Raw genomic sequence first — 17065 nt, forward strand, 5'->3', positions numbered from 1 at the left:
CCTTCAAATAATCTTTCCAACTCAGGGACCGAACAGAGTCTTCCACATTGCAAGTGGATTCTTTACAGCCTGAGCCATCAGGGAAGACCAAGAATACTGGAGTGGGTAGCCTAACCCTTCTCTAGGGGATCTTCCCGATCCAGGAATTGAACCAGGGTCTTCTGCATTGCAGGTGAATTCTTTACCACATGAACTACCAGGGAAGCCAGCACTCCATAACCAAATACATTGGAACAAAATGTGTGAATATATACACTAATGGGGATACACAGTCTTTATTTCACCAGCAAAGAAATTCAGGTCATCTCAGGTTTGGTAACCAAATGGATCATAAGAAAACATAATATATATATATATATATATATATATATATATATATATATATATATATATATATATATATATAATATATATATTTATTTAATATATATACACACACACAAATAGGCCTTAGAAATTTATATAAATATAAATGTATAAATATATACCGTTGTTGTTTAGTCACTAAATCATGTCTAACTGTTTGCAACCCTATGAACTATAGCCTGCTAGACTCCTCCATCCATGGGATTTCCCAGGCAAGAATACTGGAGTGGGTTTCCATTTCCTTCTCCAGGGGATCTTCCCCACCCTGGGATCACACCTGCATTTCCTGCATTGGCTGGTGGATTATTTACTTCTGAGCCACCTAGGAAGCACCGCGTGGTATGTGGAACTTTCCTGACCAGGGGGACCAGGGATCAAACCTGTACCTCCTGCAGTGAAAGCATGGAGTCTTAACCCTTGGACCACCAAGAAGTCCTCTATTAATTACTGCAGCCAAAAGGTTGGCTATGAAGAGAGGGTCCCCATAGAAAAAACAGTTCTTATTTATTAATTTTCATGAAACAATCAGGTTATACATACTTGCCATAGTGGTTAAGTTCTGGGCTTTAAATTGGTAGCTTTTCCAGTTAATATCACGCAGATACCCACTCTCTGTGGGTACCCTGATGCTTAATAAAGCTTGTGCGCCAACTGAAAGACTTTCCACATTTGTCACATCTGTAGGGTCTCTCTCCAGTATGAATGACCTCATGTCGATGAAGATTTGCCTTAAAGCTAAAGGTTTTCCCACATTCTCTACACTCAAAGAATTCCTCCTTCGTGTGGATCCTTTGATGCTGAATGAGATCGACATTCCGACCAAAGGATTCTCCACATTCACTGCATTTGTGAGCATTCTGTTTACTGTGAATCTGTTGATGGCTCATAAGGGTTGAGTGCCGACCAAAGGCTTTTCCACATATAGTGCACTTGTGGGGTTTCTCTCCACTGTGGATTAACTGATGTCGAATAAGCGTTGAATTCTGACTAAACGTTCTTTCACATTTGCTGCACTTATAGGGTTTTTCTTTGGTATGGATCCTCTTATGTTCGACGAGATATGACATCTGACGGAAGCACTTTCCACAGTCGTGACATTTATATGGCTTTTTCTGTGAGTGACACTGTTTGTGGTCAGTCAGAGTGGACTTCTGTTTGAAGGCCTGCCCACATATGTCACACTCAAAGGGATTCTCTGAACTGTGAAGTCTTTGATGTCGAACAAAATTCGCCTGCCGCCGGAAGGCTCTTCCACATTCGTGGCATTCATAGGATTTTGTGTTTGTCAGAGTTCTCTTATGCCTCAAAAGCCATGATCTCTGATGGTAGGGTTTTCCGTACTCATCATATTTGCCCTGCTGTGTCCTTGTCTGAGCTCTCCAACTGTGAATAAGGTTAAGGCTTTGAAGGAAGTCCCTACAGCACTCATCACCAGTAGCAGGGAGTGAAAATCCGTAAATATCCACAAATTCATTATATTCACGTAACTCTTCTGAAGGCTCCTTGGCTGTTTTCTGCTTTACTGTGGACATCTTCCATAACATTAAATCTTCAGAAGTGTTCTCCTTTGGAGCTAGCTCTTTCAAATGGAATCTGGCTTCCAAATCTAGCCAAATCAAAAGAATATGCAAATTACCTGACTGCCACAGAAGAAAAGGAAAGAAGCAACTGTGTGTGATATGAGAGACTCAAACGAGGCTAAGAGGTGCTCCCCTGGTTCCATCGCCATATTAAAGAGCCAGTACTCTGATTTTCATAGGTCCCTCAGCTTTCATAGCAGAAAGAGCTCTTGACATCACGAACTAACCAACTAACATATGCACAAGAGTGTGTGTCAGAGAACGTGAGAACTGAACACACCCTTCTCCACTAGCGGGGAAAACAGCTTCCTGTTGGGACCCAGCAGGGTCACATAGCTGTAGGAGAGAGGGAGCATCTTGTACTTTCTAGAGAAGCATGTTTTTCACAATTCTGGGAGAAACGACTGCTTTAAAATGGAGGCAGTGTGTTGGAGAGAAAAGAAAAGGAACCTGAGAAACAGCACAAAAGGCAATGGAACAGAGCAATGGTTCCCCACAAGGGGTAGTACTGCTGGAATGTAGTAGGTGGAGACCAGTGATGCTGCTTGACATCCTGTGAGGCCCAGGATCGAACAGCCCAAAACATCATCAGAGCTGAGGCTGAAAATCCAAGGAGCGGAGGGATGTGGTAAAGGGTAGAAAGAAGCAGTCATCAGGGCACAGTAAGTAGGCAAAGGCAGGAACATCAAGAAACACCAAGGGGATGTGGAAAACAGAGCAAGGGAACAAGAGAAAGTACAGGAAAAGGGTAAGTGATGAGGGTAGAGAAAAGGAGTCTCTAGAATGGCCCGAGAGCTGTCAGAAAGCACCAGCCTGCCTCCAGTAGAAATAGGATGAGCGTTATCACAGGAGAAAGAGGATGAGCTTTGCAGACTTGAAATCCAGTCCCAGCTGGCGATTATCTCCGGGGAACAGCGGCAATGATCATAGCCACCACCAGCAGGGGGCAGTAGGGATGGATGAGCAGGAGAGCACATGCCAGACTCTGGGTTTGGTATCCGGTGCAGGCGGGGCCTCCTGGATGGTGTCCCCAACTCTGCGTGACCCCCAGGGGCCAGGTCTGCTCCTCACCCACCTGGGCAGGCACTACCGGAAGCCTTCCTAGTCCCCGCTCTCGGCAGATCCAGGGTCCACGGCTCTTCCCACTGTTCCAGCTGACAGATCACCTCAGGTTTGGGAAACGGAAATCCTACTCGTGGGGAAGTAAATGGGATGTGGTGGTTAGCGAGTGGCAGGAGAGGTCCCAGAGCTCAGTCTGCCCCTGGGGGTCTGGGTGGCAGGGCTGCAGCGACAAGCAGAGATCAGGACAATAATCAGAAGGATTATCTGAGGAGAGGAATTGGCACCATCTTTGCGAAAGTTCAGCATCTTGCTTGAAAGCCTGAACAATATTCACACTCGTGGATATGGTCATTTCACTCTTAGGAATAGAGCCTAAGGGAAATGAGGACAAAGGTTAATGGGCAAAGGTTAATGCACCACAGATGTTCAGCAGAATCCTAACAGTGCAAACGAAATAAACGAAATGTCAACAGGGGGAGGATTAAAGTGTAGCCAGATACGATGAAGGCAGAATATTAGGCTAATATTGAAAATCCATGAGTTCAAAGGACATTTCTTAAAACAGGAAAAGGCTCCCCAGGTATTTTATTTATTTATTTTCCCCCCAGGTATTTTAAAGCAGAATACAAAATTCACATGTAGCATGATTCAAAGTCCATGTAAACTATGATCTGAATTTGTTTTTAAAAACTATGTGTGTTGGGAACTTTCCTGGTGGTCCAGTGGTTAAGAATCTGCCTTGCAATTCAGGGCACACAGGTTTCCATTCCTGGTCAGGGAACTAATACCCCACATGCCGCAGAGCAGCTAAGCCTGTGAACCATAACTAGAGAGTCTGTGTGCTGCAACGAAAGATCTTTCATGCCAGAACTAAGACCTGGAGCACCTCCCTCCCAAAAAACTACATGTGTGAGTGTGTATATACACAGATCATCCTCTTCTTAGGACTGGGTAAGTGAAAGTCACTCAGTCGTGTCTGACTCTTTGCGAACCCATGGACTGTGTAGTCCATGGAATTCTCCAGGTCAGAATAGTGGAGTGGGTAGCCTTTCCCTTCTCCAGGGGATCTTCCCAACCCAGGGATTCAACCCAGGTCTCCCACACTGCAGGCAGATTCTTTACCAGCTGAGCCACAAGGGAAGCCCAAGAATACTGGAATGGGTAGCCTATCCCTTCTCCAGCGGATCTTCCTGACCCAGGAATCAGACTGGGGTCTCCAGCATTGCAGGCGGATTCTTTACCAACTGAGCTATAAGGGAAGCCCATTTACAACAGGGTAACTTCCCAATAAATCCATCCTTCATAAATCCATCATATGTTGAAAACATTGTAAGTTAGAAACGCATTTAATACACCTAAACTACTGAACATCATAGCTTAGCCTTACCTACCTTAAAAATGCCAAGAATGGTTACATTAGCCTGCAGTTGGGCAAAATTGTCTAACACACAGCCTATTTCATAATAAAAATGATGAATATCTCATGTAACTTACTCAATACTGTACTAGTGAAGAACAGAATGGTTTTAAGTGAACTGGTTGGCGACCCTTGTGATCAAGTGATCACATGGCTGTCCGGGAGCCCTTGAATGCTTTCAAAACAAAAATAAGCATTAAAGCATTCAGTGGTGGGTGGACAATCCCACAAAGGTGGTCAAGAATCTGCCAAGAGTGTCAGCATGGGGTCAAACATGTCCCAGAAAGAAAAATCCATCAAGGAACCTCCCTCTGTAGGAGACTCTGCATTGAATAAGACGAGGGTGGGCTCCTAGGAAGGTGGAAGCGGAGGAGGTACAGAAGTGAAGTCAGTGAAGAATCATCTCCTGGGCACCCAGTGATGGTGTAAGCAAAGAAGGAAACCATTTTCAGACAGAAGAAAGAAAAAGACTTTTCAAGAGAGGAAAAGGGTAGACTTTGCAATCTGCATGGGCCACAGTCTTTTCAACTCCTAGAGGTCTTACAGATGTGGAGGGTTCAGGCTGGGGGATGAATGTCTTCAAACTCTAAAACAAAAGGAAACTACTCATTATTCACAATCCCTTACTTGAAAACTTTGAGGCCTGATTTGTTTCAGGACTCAAAAATTTTTCCAGATTTCAGAAAGGTGACTGAGTGTGGGTATAGTTTCTATTATGTACCACCTTCAACAGGGGTTGAGCTGAAACCTTAAACAAACACTCTGATATTTATGATGCCATATATATATATATGTATGTATGTATCTGTGTATGTATATATATTTGGAGACCAAATGAGAAAAAGGATGATAAATAGCTTCCTACAGGATAAAATCAGGTTTAACCAACTGATGACTTCAGGTTGAGTCTTACAGCCAAATGAGTTATGAAGAAACTGGCTTTCAGAGCTTTTTCTGCTTTGGGCATTGCACGTAAGAAACTGAGGACTTGCGTAGACACTCAAAGTCAAATCTTAAGCTGACTCATTACCCAAGGAGACGATGTGTCTGTAGTTGTCTAGCATCACGTCCCTGTAGAGGGCCTTCTGAGCCCAGTCCAGCGTGTCCCACTCTTCCCTGGTGAAGTACAGAGCCACGTCCTCAAAGGACAGCAACCCCTGGAAACAGAGACTCATTACAGCTGCAGCTCTTATCACAGCTCTGCGGGCTACAGTATTATTGTTGTCCTACAGGCAAGGCTCATCCAGTTCATCAGCAGACTCAGAGCTCAACTCAAGTTCTGACCCCCAGGCCATGCATGTTCTTTCTTCTGCACTAGAGTCACACATGTTCTCTCTAGAGGGACACATGGTCAGTGTGTGAGGCTTCTCTGGCCGTTTGGTCTCTGCTGCGGTCATTCAGATAGTGTCAGAACTAAGTCAAATCGTGGGGCACCCAGCTTGTGTCAGAACTGCTCCATGTGCAGAGACACCCCACGTGCCTGAGGGCAGAGGTGAAGTGAGGAAGCAGAGAAACAGCTGTGTCCTCCCCTGCCTCCCTCCCCGAGGCCAGCAAGGATGCACACGCTGTTCCTGTCTTTACAGAGATGCTCCTGTGTCTGCCTTCCTCTTGTTCCCACTCTCTCTCTGCCCCTAATTGGGCCAGTTGTGTAAAGAAAACCTACACAGACATCTGCAGTCACCCCACAAACCCCCCTCTGACTTTAGTCTTCACACCTCCCCTGGAGTGTCCTTCTGAGCCTCATGCCAGCCCTCTGCCCATGTGTGAACACAGGGGAGAGCAATACAGTTACCGCAGAAAATCAGAGATTTCACAGAAATGATGATTTTTGAGCTGAGTGTTAACATATGCAGAGGTAAGTTTCCCTGTGGGTGGGAAGAACAGGATACACAAGGGTGGGGGTGGGTTGGGGGGCGGGAAGAGCATTCACATCCCCACGTGCAGGTCCTCTGGTTTCAGGGCAGGTGGGAGATGACACCAGAAAGGCAGGCAGAGCTCTGTGTTCCCGCAGCAAATGTGGACACGCTGGGCCAGTGGGGTCAAAGTGCTGCCCCTTGAACTCCCTCCTGTCCAAGACTGGTCTTTGCAAATTGTCACAATGGCTTCCTCACGTGTCTCCTGACTTTTCAACTCGACTTCTCACGATCACACTCCCTCTTGTTACCAATTCAGTACCTAAATTTCTACTGTACCTTTTAATGCAATGGATCAGAATGATATGAGCTTGTTTCCATATCCCCTTCCCTAAACGGCTTCTAAACTCCTTAGGGTAAGAGTCTCTCTCCCGGCACAAAGGACAGAACTACCTGGTACACTAGGTACCCAAGAATGCTCACTGATACAAACATGGAGCAACTGTGGTGATGGCAGCTAAAACCTACAGGGTGCTCGAAACATCACTGGATCCTCTGCCAAGCACTCCATGAGCCTCACTTCACTGAATCCTCACATGACAGCTACTGTCATGACCCCATTTTACAGACTAAGGAAACTGTGCCCCAGAGAGATTAAGTGACACATCTCAAACAGAGCCTGGATTTGAACCTGTCTGACCCCAGAGTCCAAGCTCTGTACATCAAATCCTCCAAGAAAGAAACACCTCCCAGCTGATAAAGATGGCTCAACCCCAATGGTCATGTGAAAACCACTGCCTGGCCGCTGAGACTACACCAAGGAAGTGGAGGCGGGGGGAACCAGCTCACCTTCCATGGGACTGGCAGGAACATGGCTTCCATGGCCTGGTCTCCGAGATGGGGCTGGATCCTGGCCATCAAGCTAAGTTGGAGAGAAAAAGAAAACAATTAAGTTCGGCCCCGAATCGAAACTCTCTCACTAGACAGACTTTAGGGAATGCCAGTGGGGCCAACAAACCTCAGATAGTACAAAGTCACAGTGTTTGGTGTTGGAATGTGGTATTACAATGAAAGCAATCGCTAGAATGGTCTTAGGAATTTCTGATGCTAGATCAATTTCCAATTTTTATCCTAGGAAACCTGCGCCTCTGCTCTCTCCCTCTCTCTAGAATATATTCTTCAGCACCTCAATGAGAGACTCAATATATCAAGGGACCAGACTGTAGGAAAAAACAGAACTCTAACCTGCAACCTGTAGCTCCGGCCTGGAACCCAAACCAGAAGCAATTCGGCAACAGGCCCCCAGTCAGGACTTGGGTGGCAAGTGTGAACTTGTCCCTAACATGTATCCCCCTCTTCCATCCAGGACCAGCAGAAAGAGTCAGGTGTGCTCCCCTACCAAATCACATAGGATGTCCCGCCCTGTTTTTTTTTTTTTTCCAAGCAAGGTTTTATTGGGCCCCTACTGCAGAAGCCAGGAGCAAGAACAAAGAACAGGTTCCCTGACTTGCTGGTTCCCTTACTTGCTCGTTCCCCGAGGCCGGGTGGAGGGGAATCCTTCTTTTACTTAACCTGCCTCCAGCTTTTCCAAGCCAATTTCCTCAAAATACAGCATAGTTGAGTTTTCCCTTTTTTCCACTCTAAAGCTTCTCTTGCTTGCTTTTGAGTCTCTGCCAAACACCTGATGGTGGCCAGTTCCCTTAGTATAGCAAGCTCTGCATGAAGAGCCTTTACCTGCTCTCATTTGGGCGTTCTTAGGTTATATCTGCATCACACAGAATCAGCTCAGAGAGTGTAACAATGATTTTAGGGAAGTTATCAGAGATTTTAGGCTAAATATGATATACAAAGAGCTAACTGTTGTCAAAGGGGCTTCTCAGGTGGCTCAAGTGATAAAGAATCCACCTGCAATGGAAGAGATGCAGGAGACTCTGGTTTGATCCCTGGGTTGGGAAGATCCCCTGGAGGAGGAAATGGCAACCCACTCCAGTATTCCTGTCTGGAATATTCCATGGACAGAGAAGCCTGGCAGGGTCCATGGGGTCTCAAAGAGTTGGACACCAACTGAGCGACTGAGCAGGCACAACTGTTGTCAAAAGAAAATTCAAAGGACTTTACTTGATATGAACAGTTTATGGGGTGAAAACCAAACTGCGAACAAAGAGGCTTCAAAATGGAAAGTCTTAAGAAGTTAAGCTCTCCGGATTTACCCTTCAGTTTATAAAACATGTAAATAGGTGGCAGAATAAGCCACTCTCTAATATACCACTTTGGAAAACTGATTATTTTGAGCTGCAGGCACTTTAAAACAGCTGTTAAAAAAAAAAAGGTGGGGGGCAAAAGGAGAATTCCCTGGTGGTCTGGTGGTTAGGATTCAGTGCTTTCCTTGTTGGGGATCAGGTTCACTCCCCAGCTGGGGGAACTAAGATCTCACAAGTCATGTGGACTCACTTGTGCTAAGCCCCATGTCAGCAAATCGACACCTAATACTTAACCTAACTGCAGTTTCAGCCTCTTCCAGGTATAGAACCTCCCTCCCCTTGCCCTAGGACTTCCCCGGTGGCTCAGAGGTAAAGAATCCACCTGCAATGCAGGAGACGTGGGTTCAATCCCCGAGTTAAGAACATCCCTTGGAGAAGGAAGTGGCAACCCACTCCAGTATTCTTGCCAGAGAAATCTCATGGACAGAGGAGCCTGGCGGGCTACAGTCCATAGGGTCTCAAAAGAGTCATGACTTTCAAGACAGTCTTAAGAGACACAACTTAGGAACTAAACAACCCCCTTCTCTATGAAGATTGCTTTAGACCTGAATTCTAAGCCATCTTAGGGGTTAATAAGTTTTCCTTGGGAATCTCCATGTTTATACAAGGTAAGAGTGCATGCATATGCAGGCATTTCTGACTCCTTGTGACCCCATGGACTGTAGCCCGCCCGGCTCCTCTGTCCATGGAATTTTCCAAGCAAGAATATTGACCCAAGGTTTGAACCCATATCTCTTGCATCTCCTGCACTGGTACATGGATTCTTTACCACTGTGCCACCTGGGAAGCCTCTTACATGATGTATACATGTTAAGAAACTTGTTTGTTTTCATTTTTTATTGCATGAATCTCAGCTAAGTATTCAGAAGGGGAGAGAGAAAATTATTTTCCTCCTATGCACAGGAATGAGGAAGTACATTGTTTTCTATTGGGACTGGTTACTAGAATTGACGGTCCTTTCAGAAGAGTACCAGCATACAAGTTTACTTGTTTGTAGCTGCTAGGAAGCTGCAAGGTTACCCAGACATGAAGAAAGCTTAAGTTTCCTTTAAGAACAGAGCCAGCTCTTCATGGGAAATTAGGACAGTTAAAAGTTTTGGTTCTGCAGCTCTGGGTAGTTGGCCTGGGAGTATACTTAAACTATGACCTCCACTTTGGTTTTTTAACATCATAAATCTAGCGTTGTTTCTCTCAGGGAGTACACAAATGATGAGATACAGAGGATTTCCACTTTCTTCGCTTGTCTTTCTGGCCACTGGCAAACCTTCTTTTATGTAAGTGCATTTTTAAGAAAGTCTGTCACATGCTGTTCTCCTTCCTTAAAAACAATGTTCGTAAGCCCTCTTGCCTCTTAAACAAGGAGGCACTTGTGATCAATAGCTCCAAGGCTGGGAAAGGGACATCGACCCTTTCACTGTCTAAAGTAGATTACCTGCTGTGAGCACCGTGCATTTGGAAGTCAGAATCCATAAATAAATTTATAACAAAATCTGCAATGCAGGAGACCTGGGTTGGATCCCTAGGTGCGGATGATTCCCCTACAGAAGGCAATAGCTACCCATTCTTCTTCTTTTTTAAAAATGTGTATTTATTTGGCTCTGCAGGGTCTTAGTTTCAGCATGCGTGATCTGGGATCAAGCCCAGGCCCCCTGCATTGGGAGCGCAGGGTCTTAGCCACTGGACCATCAGGGAAGTTCCACAGTCCAGTATTCTTGCCTGGAGAATTCTACGTACAGAGAAGCCTGGTGGGCACACAGTCCATGAGGGTCGCGAAGAGTCGGACAGGACTGAGCTACTAACACAAACAAAGCCAAAGCAAACAATAGTATTAACCAGCCATTCGTTCATCGGACTCTGTACTTCTCTAAAGTCAAAAGACCTGACACGATACTCAGAGGCTGGCGTCTTCAGGAAGTCTCTCGGTAAATGCCCTGAAGACCGGGGGTTTGGGGAGGCGTGGGGGGCACGGGATTCGAGGGAAAGGGGGTTGTCTCTCCAGCCCTCACATCTGTGGCGGGGCCACCGTGGCTTCCCCTGGCACCCCACTCCGCCCATCACACTAGCTCTTTTCTCCCCAAACCTCCGCGCCTCCGACCCCCGCCGCGCCTCCGCCTCCAGGAAGTCCTCAGGATGAGCCTGCGGCTGCCATGGAGCTGGCCTCCATTATGGAGGTGCCAGGCCAGACTCGGAATTAGGTCGGAACCTCGGCTAACCTCCACCTGAGGGCTCCACGCGGAAGATCCCTGGGTCTGTCGCCCGACCACTAGCGCAGGCCGAGCAGAGCGTCCCCGCCCGAGTACCTTCTAGGAACCTCGGAGGATTCGCAACTCTCTGGTCGGGGAAAGCGATGGGGCGGGTCGCGGGGGAGTGTGCGGGTAAGGGGGCGGGGCACTCCTGTCTCATCGCACTGCGCTCCTGGTCGGAGCCAATGAACCGCCGCAGATGGAGTGGTCTAGGCCACGTGATTTCCAGGTCCCGCCCCGACCTGTTCACTCATACCCTGGAGGTCGCTAATCTCATGTAAGAATAGGCTAGGGGATTCAAAAATGCTTACACCAACTACTTTCCTTTCTCACTGATTGTTAACAAAATTTCTAGGAGTGAACCCTTGAGTAGCTGGGTATTTTTAAACCCTCCTTTTTTTTTTTTAAACCCTCCTTTTGGGAATCCAGAGTGACTTTTTAGAGAGCCGACCCTGGACTAGGCAAAAAAATAAAAAATTGAATATAATGAATAATACACACGTATGCTATTTAGCATAAAAGTATTCATGCCATTATGTTATCCAGAATTTACTTTTCTACTTAATGCTGTTGTTCAAAGAAAGAGAAGACTTAGTGGCAGTTAATTGTAATTGATAGGATTAATTAATCTTTTTTATGATTCCAGATGTTCAAAGAATGTTCAAACTACTGCACAATTGCACTCATCTCACACACTAGTAAAGTAATGCTCAAAATTCTCAAAGCCAGCCTTCAACAGTACCTGAACCATGAACTTTCAGATGTTCAAGCTGGATTTAGAAAAGGCAGAAGAACTAGAGGTCAAATTGCCAACATCCATTGGATCATAGAAAAGGCAAGAGAATTCCAGAAAAACATCTAGTTCTTATATTGATTATGCCAAAGCCTTTGACTGTGTAGATCACAACAACCTGTAAAATTCTTCAAGAGATGGGAATACCAGACCACCTTACCTGCCTCCTGAGAAATCTATATATAGGTCAAGAAGTAACAGAACCAGATATGGAACAACAGACTGGTTCCAAATTGGACAAGGAATATGTCAAGGTTGTATATTGTCACCCTGCTTATTTAACTTATATGCAGAGTACATCATGCAAAGTGCCGAACTGGATGAAGCATAAGCTGGAATCAAGATTGCTAGTAGAAAAATCAATAACCTTGGATACGCAAATGACACCACCCTTACAGCAGAAAGTGAGGAAGAACTAAAGAGCCTCTTGATGAAAGTGAAAGAGAGTGAAAAAGCTGGCTTAAAACTCAACATTCAAAAAAGGAAGATCATGGCATTTGTTCCCATCACTTCATGGCAAATAGATGGGGAAACAATGGAAACAATGACAGACTTTATTTTGTTGGGTTCCAAAATTACTGCAAATGATGTCTGCAGCCATGAGATTAAAAGATACTTGCTCCTTGGAAGAAAAGCTATGACCAACCTAGACAGCATATTAAAAAGCAGGGACACTACTTTGCCAACAAAGGTCTATCTAGTCAAGGCTATGGTTTTTCCAGTAGTCATGTATGGATGTGAGTGAAGAAGGAATTCATAGGGCCTGGACTCCATCTCAGGCCTGTCCATGCTGACCATGCTCAGCCACCTCTCCAATGGACTCTGAACTCTGTGTTTAGCGTCTATGGAAATGACAACAGAAGGATAAGACCCCCTCCGGACAGGGGAATCTTGAAGATCATATCCAGGTTACTCATCGCCTAAGAGAAAACAGACACTAATCACTCCTTCCTCCAGACAGGCCCTAAATTTTTCTGTACCTGTCAGAGTATAACCTTGTGCTTATTGATTATTGGCTAATTGTTTAACTGTCTGAGCACATGGCACATGAGTGATGGGGTTATTAGAATTGTATTTACCCTTCCTTAGTTTACGTAAGTCTCAAGGAATTTGGGGTGGTGGGTTCGGATACGTACACATGGGGTATAAAAGATTTTCACAAATGCTTAGCTCCTTGGCTAAGAGGAGACTCTGCCTTGGGCCTACCGGTATAATAAACTGCACTCCACTATTTGCATTGTCCTTCTGAGTGAGTTTGTTTCCTGGAATGCATGGCTACAACATGAGAGTTGGACTATAAAGAAAGTTGAGCACTGAAGAACTGATGCTTTTGAACTGTGGTGTTGGAGAAGACTCTTGAGAGTCTCTTGGACTGCAAGGAGATCAAACCATCAATCCTAAAAGAAATCAGTCCTGAATATTCATTGGAAGGACTGATACTGAAGCTGAAACTCCAATACTTTGGCCAACTAATGTGGAAAAACTGACTCCTTTGAAAAGACCCTGATGCTGGAAAAGATTGAAGGCAGGAGGAGAAGGGAATGGCAGAGGATGAGGTGGTTGGATGGCATCATCGACTCGATGGACATGAGTTTGAGCAAGCTCTGGGAGTTGGTGATAGACAGGGAAGCCTGGTGTGCTGCAGTCCAAAGAGTTCAGACTTTTGGGGTCGCAAGGAATTGGACACGACTGAGCAACAGAACTGATGATTCCATATACATGATAAAGAAGAAAAATATGGATTGTGTGAAATTTCCCTTTAAGTCTTCCTATGGGTCATATGTATATGTATAGTTTTAAAATTCCATTTGCATTTTTTAAAGTGAACTCTCTACATTGTATTTGGATGTTTTTCTCCTGGGGTACCAGGTTATGGATTTTGATCTCAACACCTCTGATGCTTGCTCGGTATTTCTCTCCAACTCCAACCCACTGGCTGAAATGTAGAGTGGGAAATGGGAAATGAGAAGACACGCTTACATGTTAGTGCCTCAGCTATCTATCCAACACCATGCCGTTCACCCTGGGGTAAGGGGAAACAACAGATAGCTTTGCTTATGTGGTATTTTATTCATAAGACAAGTCATATTTGGGTTGTGGATTCCTTCTTTCATCTGGTGTAGTTGCTTATTTATTGGCAAAAACAACTTTTTATTCAGACTGTTTCCAAGATGATAGGCAGAAACACCTTCAGTTCAGTTCAGTTCAGTTGCTCAGTCGTGTCCGACTCTTTGCAGCCCCATGGACTGCAGCACACCAGGCCTCCCTGCCCATCACCAACTCCCAGAGTTTACTCAAACTCATGTCCATTGAGTCGGTGATGCCATCCAACCATCTCATCCTCTGTCGTCCGCTTCTCCTGCCTTCAATCTTTCCCAGCATCAGGGTCTTTTCAAATGAGTCAGCTCTTTGCATCAGGTGGCCAAAATATTGAAGTTTCAGCTTCAGCATCAGACCTTCCAATGAACACCCAGGGCTGATCTCCTTTAGGATGGACTGGTTGGATCTCCTTGCTGTCCAAGGGACTCTCAAGAGTCTTCTCCAATATCACAGTTCAAAAGCAACAATTCTTTGGCGCTCAACTTTCTTTATAGTCCAACTCTCAAATGCATACATGACTACTGGAAAAACCATAGTCTTGACTAGACAGACCTTTGTTGGCAAAGTAAAACCTTAGTTTTAGACACAATTGTGTGCTTTTATCTTAAACGTGTTCAAGCCAGGAGCTTAAAATGAGCATTTTAGATGTACAGGAAAGAACCCTTCCTTGTCCCGGCCCAGAGCTCCCAGTTCAGACCAGGGCTTTCCTCGCCCCACTCCTCCCTGGAAGAACCCGCTCCAACTCCGCAGGAATGGGCAGTTTCTTTAGGGACCTGAAGCAAAGCGCTCAGAGTTAGGATCACACTCCCTTCTAGTGTAAATCTGTGCTGCACCATCCACCTTCCTCTCTCCACCATCCTGGTGTGGGAATCACTGCGGGCCTAAAATCTCAGCAGTTGGCCCCTATCTCAAGTAAATCCAGACACTCCTGTTACAGGTCGGATAGCTTTTCCTCTGAGTTTGAAATTGCTCAGAAACTTCAAAGTTCCCTCGCAATTTTCTGACTTCATTCCGTGTAAACACCGCCTTTCTCATTTTCCTGCTTTAAATTCTTTACTACCTCTGCCTCCCCCTGTAAAGTCCTCTTGCAACGGGTGGATTTGAGGCAGTAGGTAGATGGGCACCCCCCTATCCCAGGGTGAGCAGTTGAAAATTCATTTCCCATGCACCAGTACTCCAAGATGAGAACAGCAGGAAAATCGAGAGAGAGGAGGCTGGGACCTGCCCGGTAGAAGGTAAGCGACCACATATTTCTCATTCTCGATGTCAAGGAGACTTCCTGACTGGAAAGTTCCTCAGAGGTTAAAAGGGGAGTGATGCCAAGCTACCTATAGGCCTCTCTGCTGGAATCCATCTTGGCTGAGAGATGCCTGTGAATATGAGGGAAGACCTTGAGATACACCAAATAAGGACTCTGAAGCAGGCAAATCAAAATGATTGGCCAAAGGAAAACTGGAAGAACTGTCCCATAAAAGTGATTTAAACTACCACAAGGGTGTGACTCTCTCCGAGCCCACTGTGTGTCTATCCACATGTACTGTAGTCTTTCCTCCTAATAAACACTGTTTCACTGCTTTCCCTCTTTGTGGGAATTCTTTCCTGCAAAGCCAAAGGGCTAGGGCCTTGTCACCAGCCACTGGTCTAGTGGCCAGGATTCAGCTCTGTCATTCCATGACCTCAGGAGCTGAAACCCTGCTCCAAGCCTCTGCAGGCTGAGGCCACCTGAGATCAGATTCACCCCTCAGCCTATCTTGGCCCCTGGAGGGCAGTGCCGGCTGCCCAGCTCCCAGGGAGGCTGCATCCTCTCCCCGGTCCTGGGATTCTAAAGAGCCCACCCCTCACCCGTGAGTCCCCCTCCCTGCCCCGTGTCCTCCTGTCATCCTCTGGTGGGTCCTTCTGCTCCACAGACCCCCTTTCGTAGTCAGTCCTTCCCCTCACCCCTTGGAGGGCAGTGTAGTTTACGACCAAGGTAATCTAATCGTGCAGGATTTTTCCTTGTTGAACCATCCCAGAGCTGTGAGTTTTCTGGTATCTCGGGTAAAAGATCTGCCCTCAGACCTCGTCTATGCCTGATGCTGGTGAGTGTCCTCCCCCAGGTAGATTCTGTAATGTAAAAGTAAGCTGGTGCCATACATCCAGGATTTGCAGGGTTTCTTTCCTGTGCAGACAAAGGTTATGCTGAGGTTGGAAGCCGCCTCACACACACTGCACTCTAGGGTCTGTCTCTCCTATGGCTGGTTCCTCTGGTGCTCTTCCAAGCGTGAGCTTTACCTGAAGCTTTTCCCACATTCCCCACAAGAACTGGGGTTTCTCCTCAGTGTCATCACCTGATGGTGATGAGGGTACTGAGTTCTGTATGAAGCTTTTGCCACTGTCACTACATTTTGTGCTTTTTTTTTTTTTTTAGTGTGGATTCTCTGATGCACCTTCTGGGTGGTGCATGAAAGGTTTTCTGATAGTCAAGGTAGTGATGTGGCCTCTTCCTCGTGTGGGGCATGGCGAGGCATGACCAGGACTAAAGCTATTCTTGCCCACTTGGAGTGTCTCCTGGCTGTGGACTCCCAGGTCTGCTCTGGCTAGAGCTTTCCTTACATCCCTTACACTGGTAGGGCTTCTCTCTGGCTTGTGTCTTCTGATGGCACAGGAGCTCTGCCAGAACTCTTCCCATTCTCCCCTGTGTTGTTTATGAAGACAACAGAAATATGGTTTCTGGGTTATTTTCCCAGGTCTCTCTCAGTGTCTCCTCATTGCCTGAATTTTCACAGCCTTGCCCATTATCACTGGCATGCTGTTTGGTTTCTCTTAATCATGTCCTGGAAGTTTCACTTTCCCCCCACCAATTTCTGTCTTGAAGCCTTTTCACTCTTTTTTTCTTTCATCTTAGAATCTAAAGGAAAAACTAAGAAGTGAAGGTGTTAGTTTTGAAATGGGATTTGCCACTGGAGGGGGGGATGGTTGGAACAATTACATTAGGCTAGGCTGAAGCACAGTATGTCTGAATACAGGACTTGAGAGAGGTCAAAGGCAAAGACAGCAGAAGGGATGCTTGCGGGACTGTCTAAACAACCCATAAGTGAAGTCTTTTCATAGGCCATGTGCAGATGGCCGGTTCTGAATGTTCACTTTACAGTCTGTCTGTATTCAGCTCTTCTATTAAGCCTTATTTGGTTACTTCTGCCTCCCTCTGTTCTACAATCCCTCACTGAGTTGAAATCACTCACTTCTAACCCTTCCTCTCTTTCTTTCACAGACACGTGTGGAGCACTTCCTGTGTGTGAGGCACTCTTCTAGGTGCGTTTCACAGATACATGTGAAATATACATGAGGGTCTGTTAGACGTTCTGCCGTCACTCACCTGTAACTCCATCTCTCATATCAAAAAATCCTCGA

General features: G+C 45.9%; 1 protein-coding gene across 2 annotated transcripts; it reads right to left on the bottom strand.

Annotated features, from left to right (window-relative positions):
• Nucleotides 1–405: 405 nt before the first annotated feature.
• ZNF789 (zinc finger protein 789) lies at nt 406–10840 on the bottom strand. Of its 2 annotated transcripts, none has more exons than XM_065923863.1 (5): nt 10753–10840; nt 7128–7200; nt 5456–5582; nt 3022–3135; nt 406–1972 (listed from the first exon to the last, which is right to left on the bottom strand). In XM_065923863.1, exons 2-5 carry the CDS (start codon nt 7194–7196, stop codon nt 960–962), a joined length of 1323 nt encoding a protein of 440 aa, XP_065779935.1. In that variant the 5' UTR covers nt 7197–7200; nt 10753–10840; the 3' UTR covers nt 406–959. The 2 variants fall into 2 exon arrangements, with proteins under 2 accessions (XP_065779935.1, XP_065779934.1); XM_065923862.1 differs by having other exon boundaries at nt 10620–10822.
• Between the last annotated feature and the right edge of the window lie 6225 nt (nt 10841–17065).

This window comes from Muntiacus reevesi, chromosome 2 (genome assembly GCF_963930625.1).
Source record: "Muntiacus reevesi chromosome 2, mMunRee1.1, whole genome shotgun sequence".
Classification (NCBI taxonomy): Eukaryota; Metazoa; Chordata; class Mammalia; order Artiodactyla; family Cervidae; genus Muntiacus; species Muntiacus reevesi.

What these genes read in the sequence shown, in the direction of transcription:
- ZNF789 (XM_065923863.1), bottom strand. Translation starts at nt 7,196, where the DNA reads ATGGCCAGGATCCAGCCCCATCTCGGAGACCAGGCCATGGAAGCCATG. An exon ending in TCCTGCCAGTCCCATGGAAG is followed by an intron (nt 5,583 to 7,127) that starts GTGAGCTGGTTC and finishes CTCTGTTTCCAG; the next exon opens with GGGTTGCTGTCCTTTGAGGA. An exon ending in TTCCGGTAGTGCCTGCCCAG is followed by an intron (nt 1,973 to 3,021) that starts GTGGGTGAGGAG and finishes TGATTTGGCTAG; the next exon opens with ATTTGGAAGCCAGATTCCAT.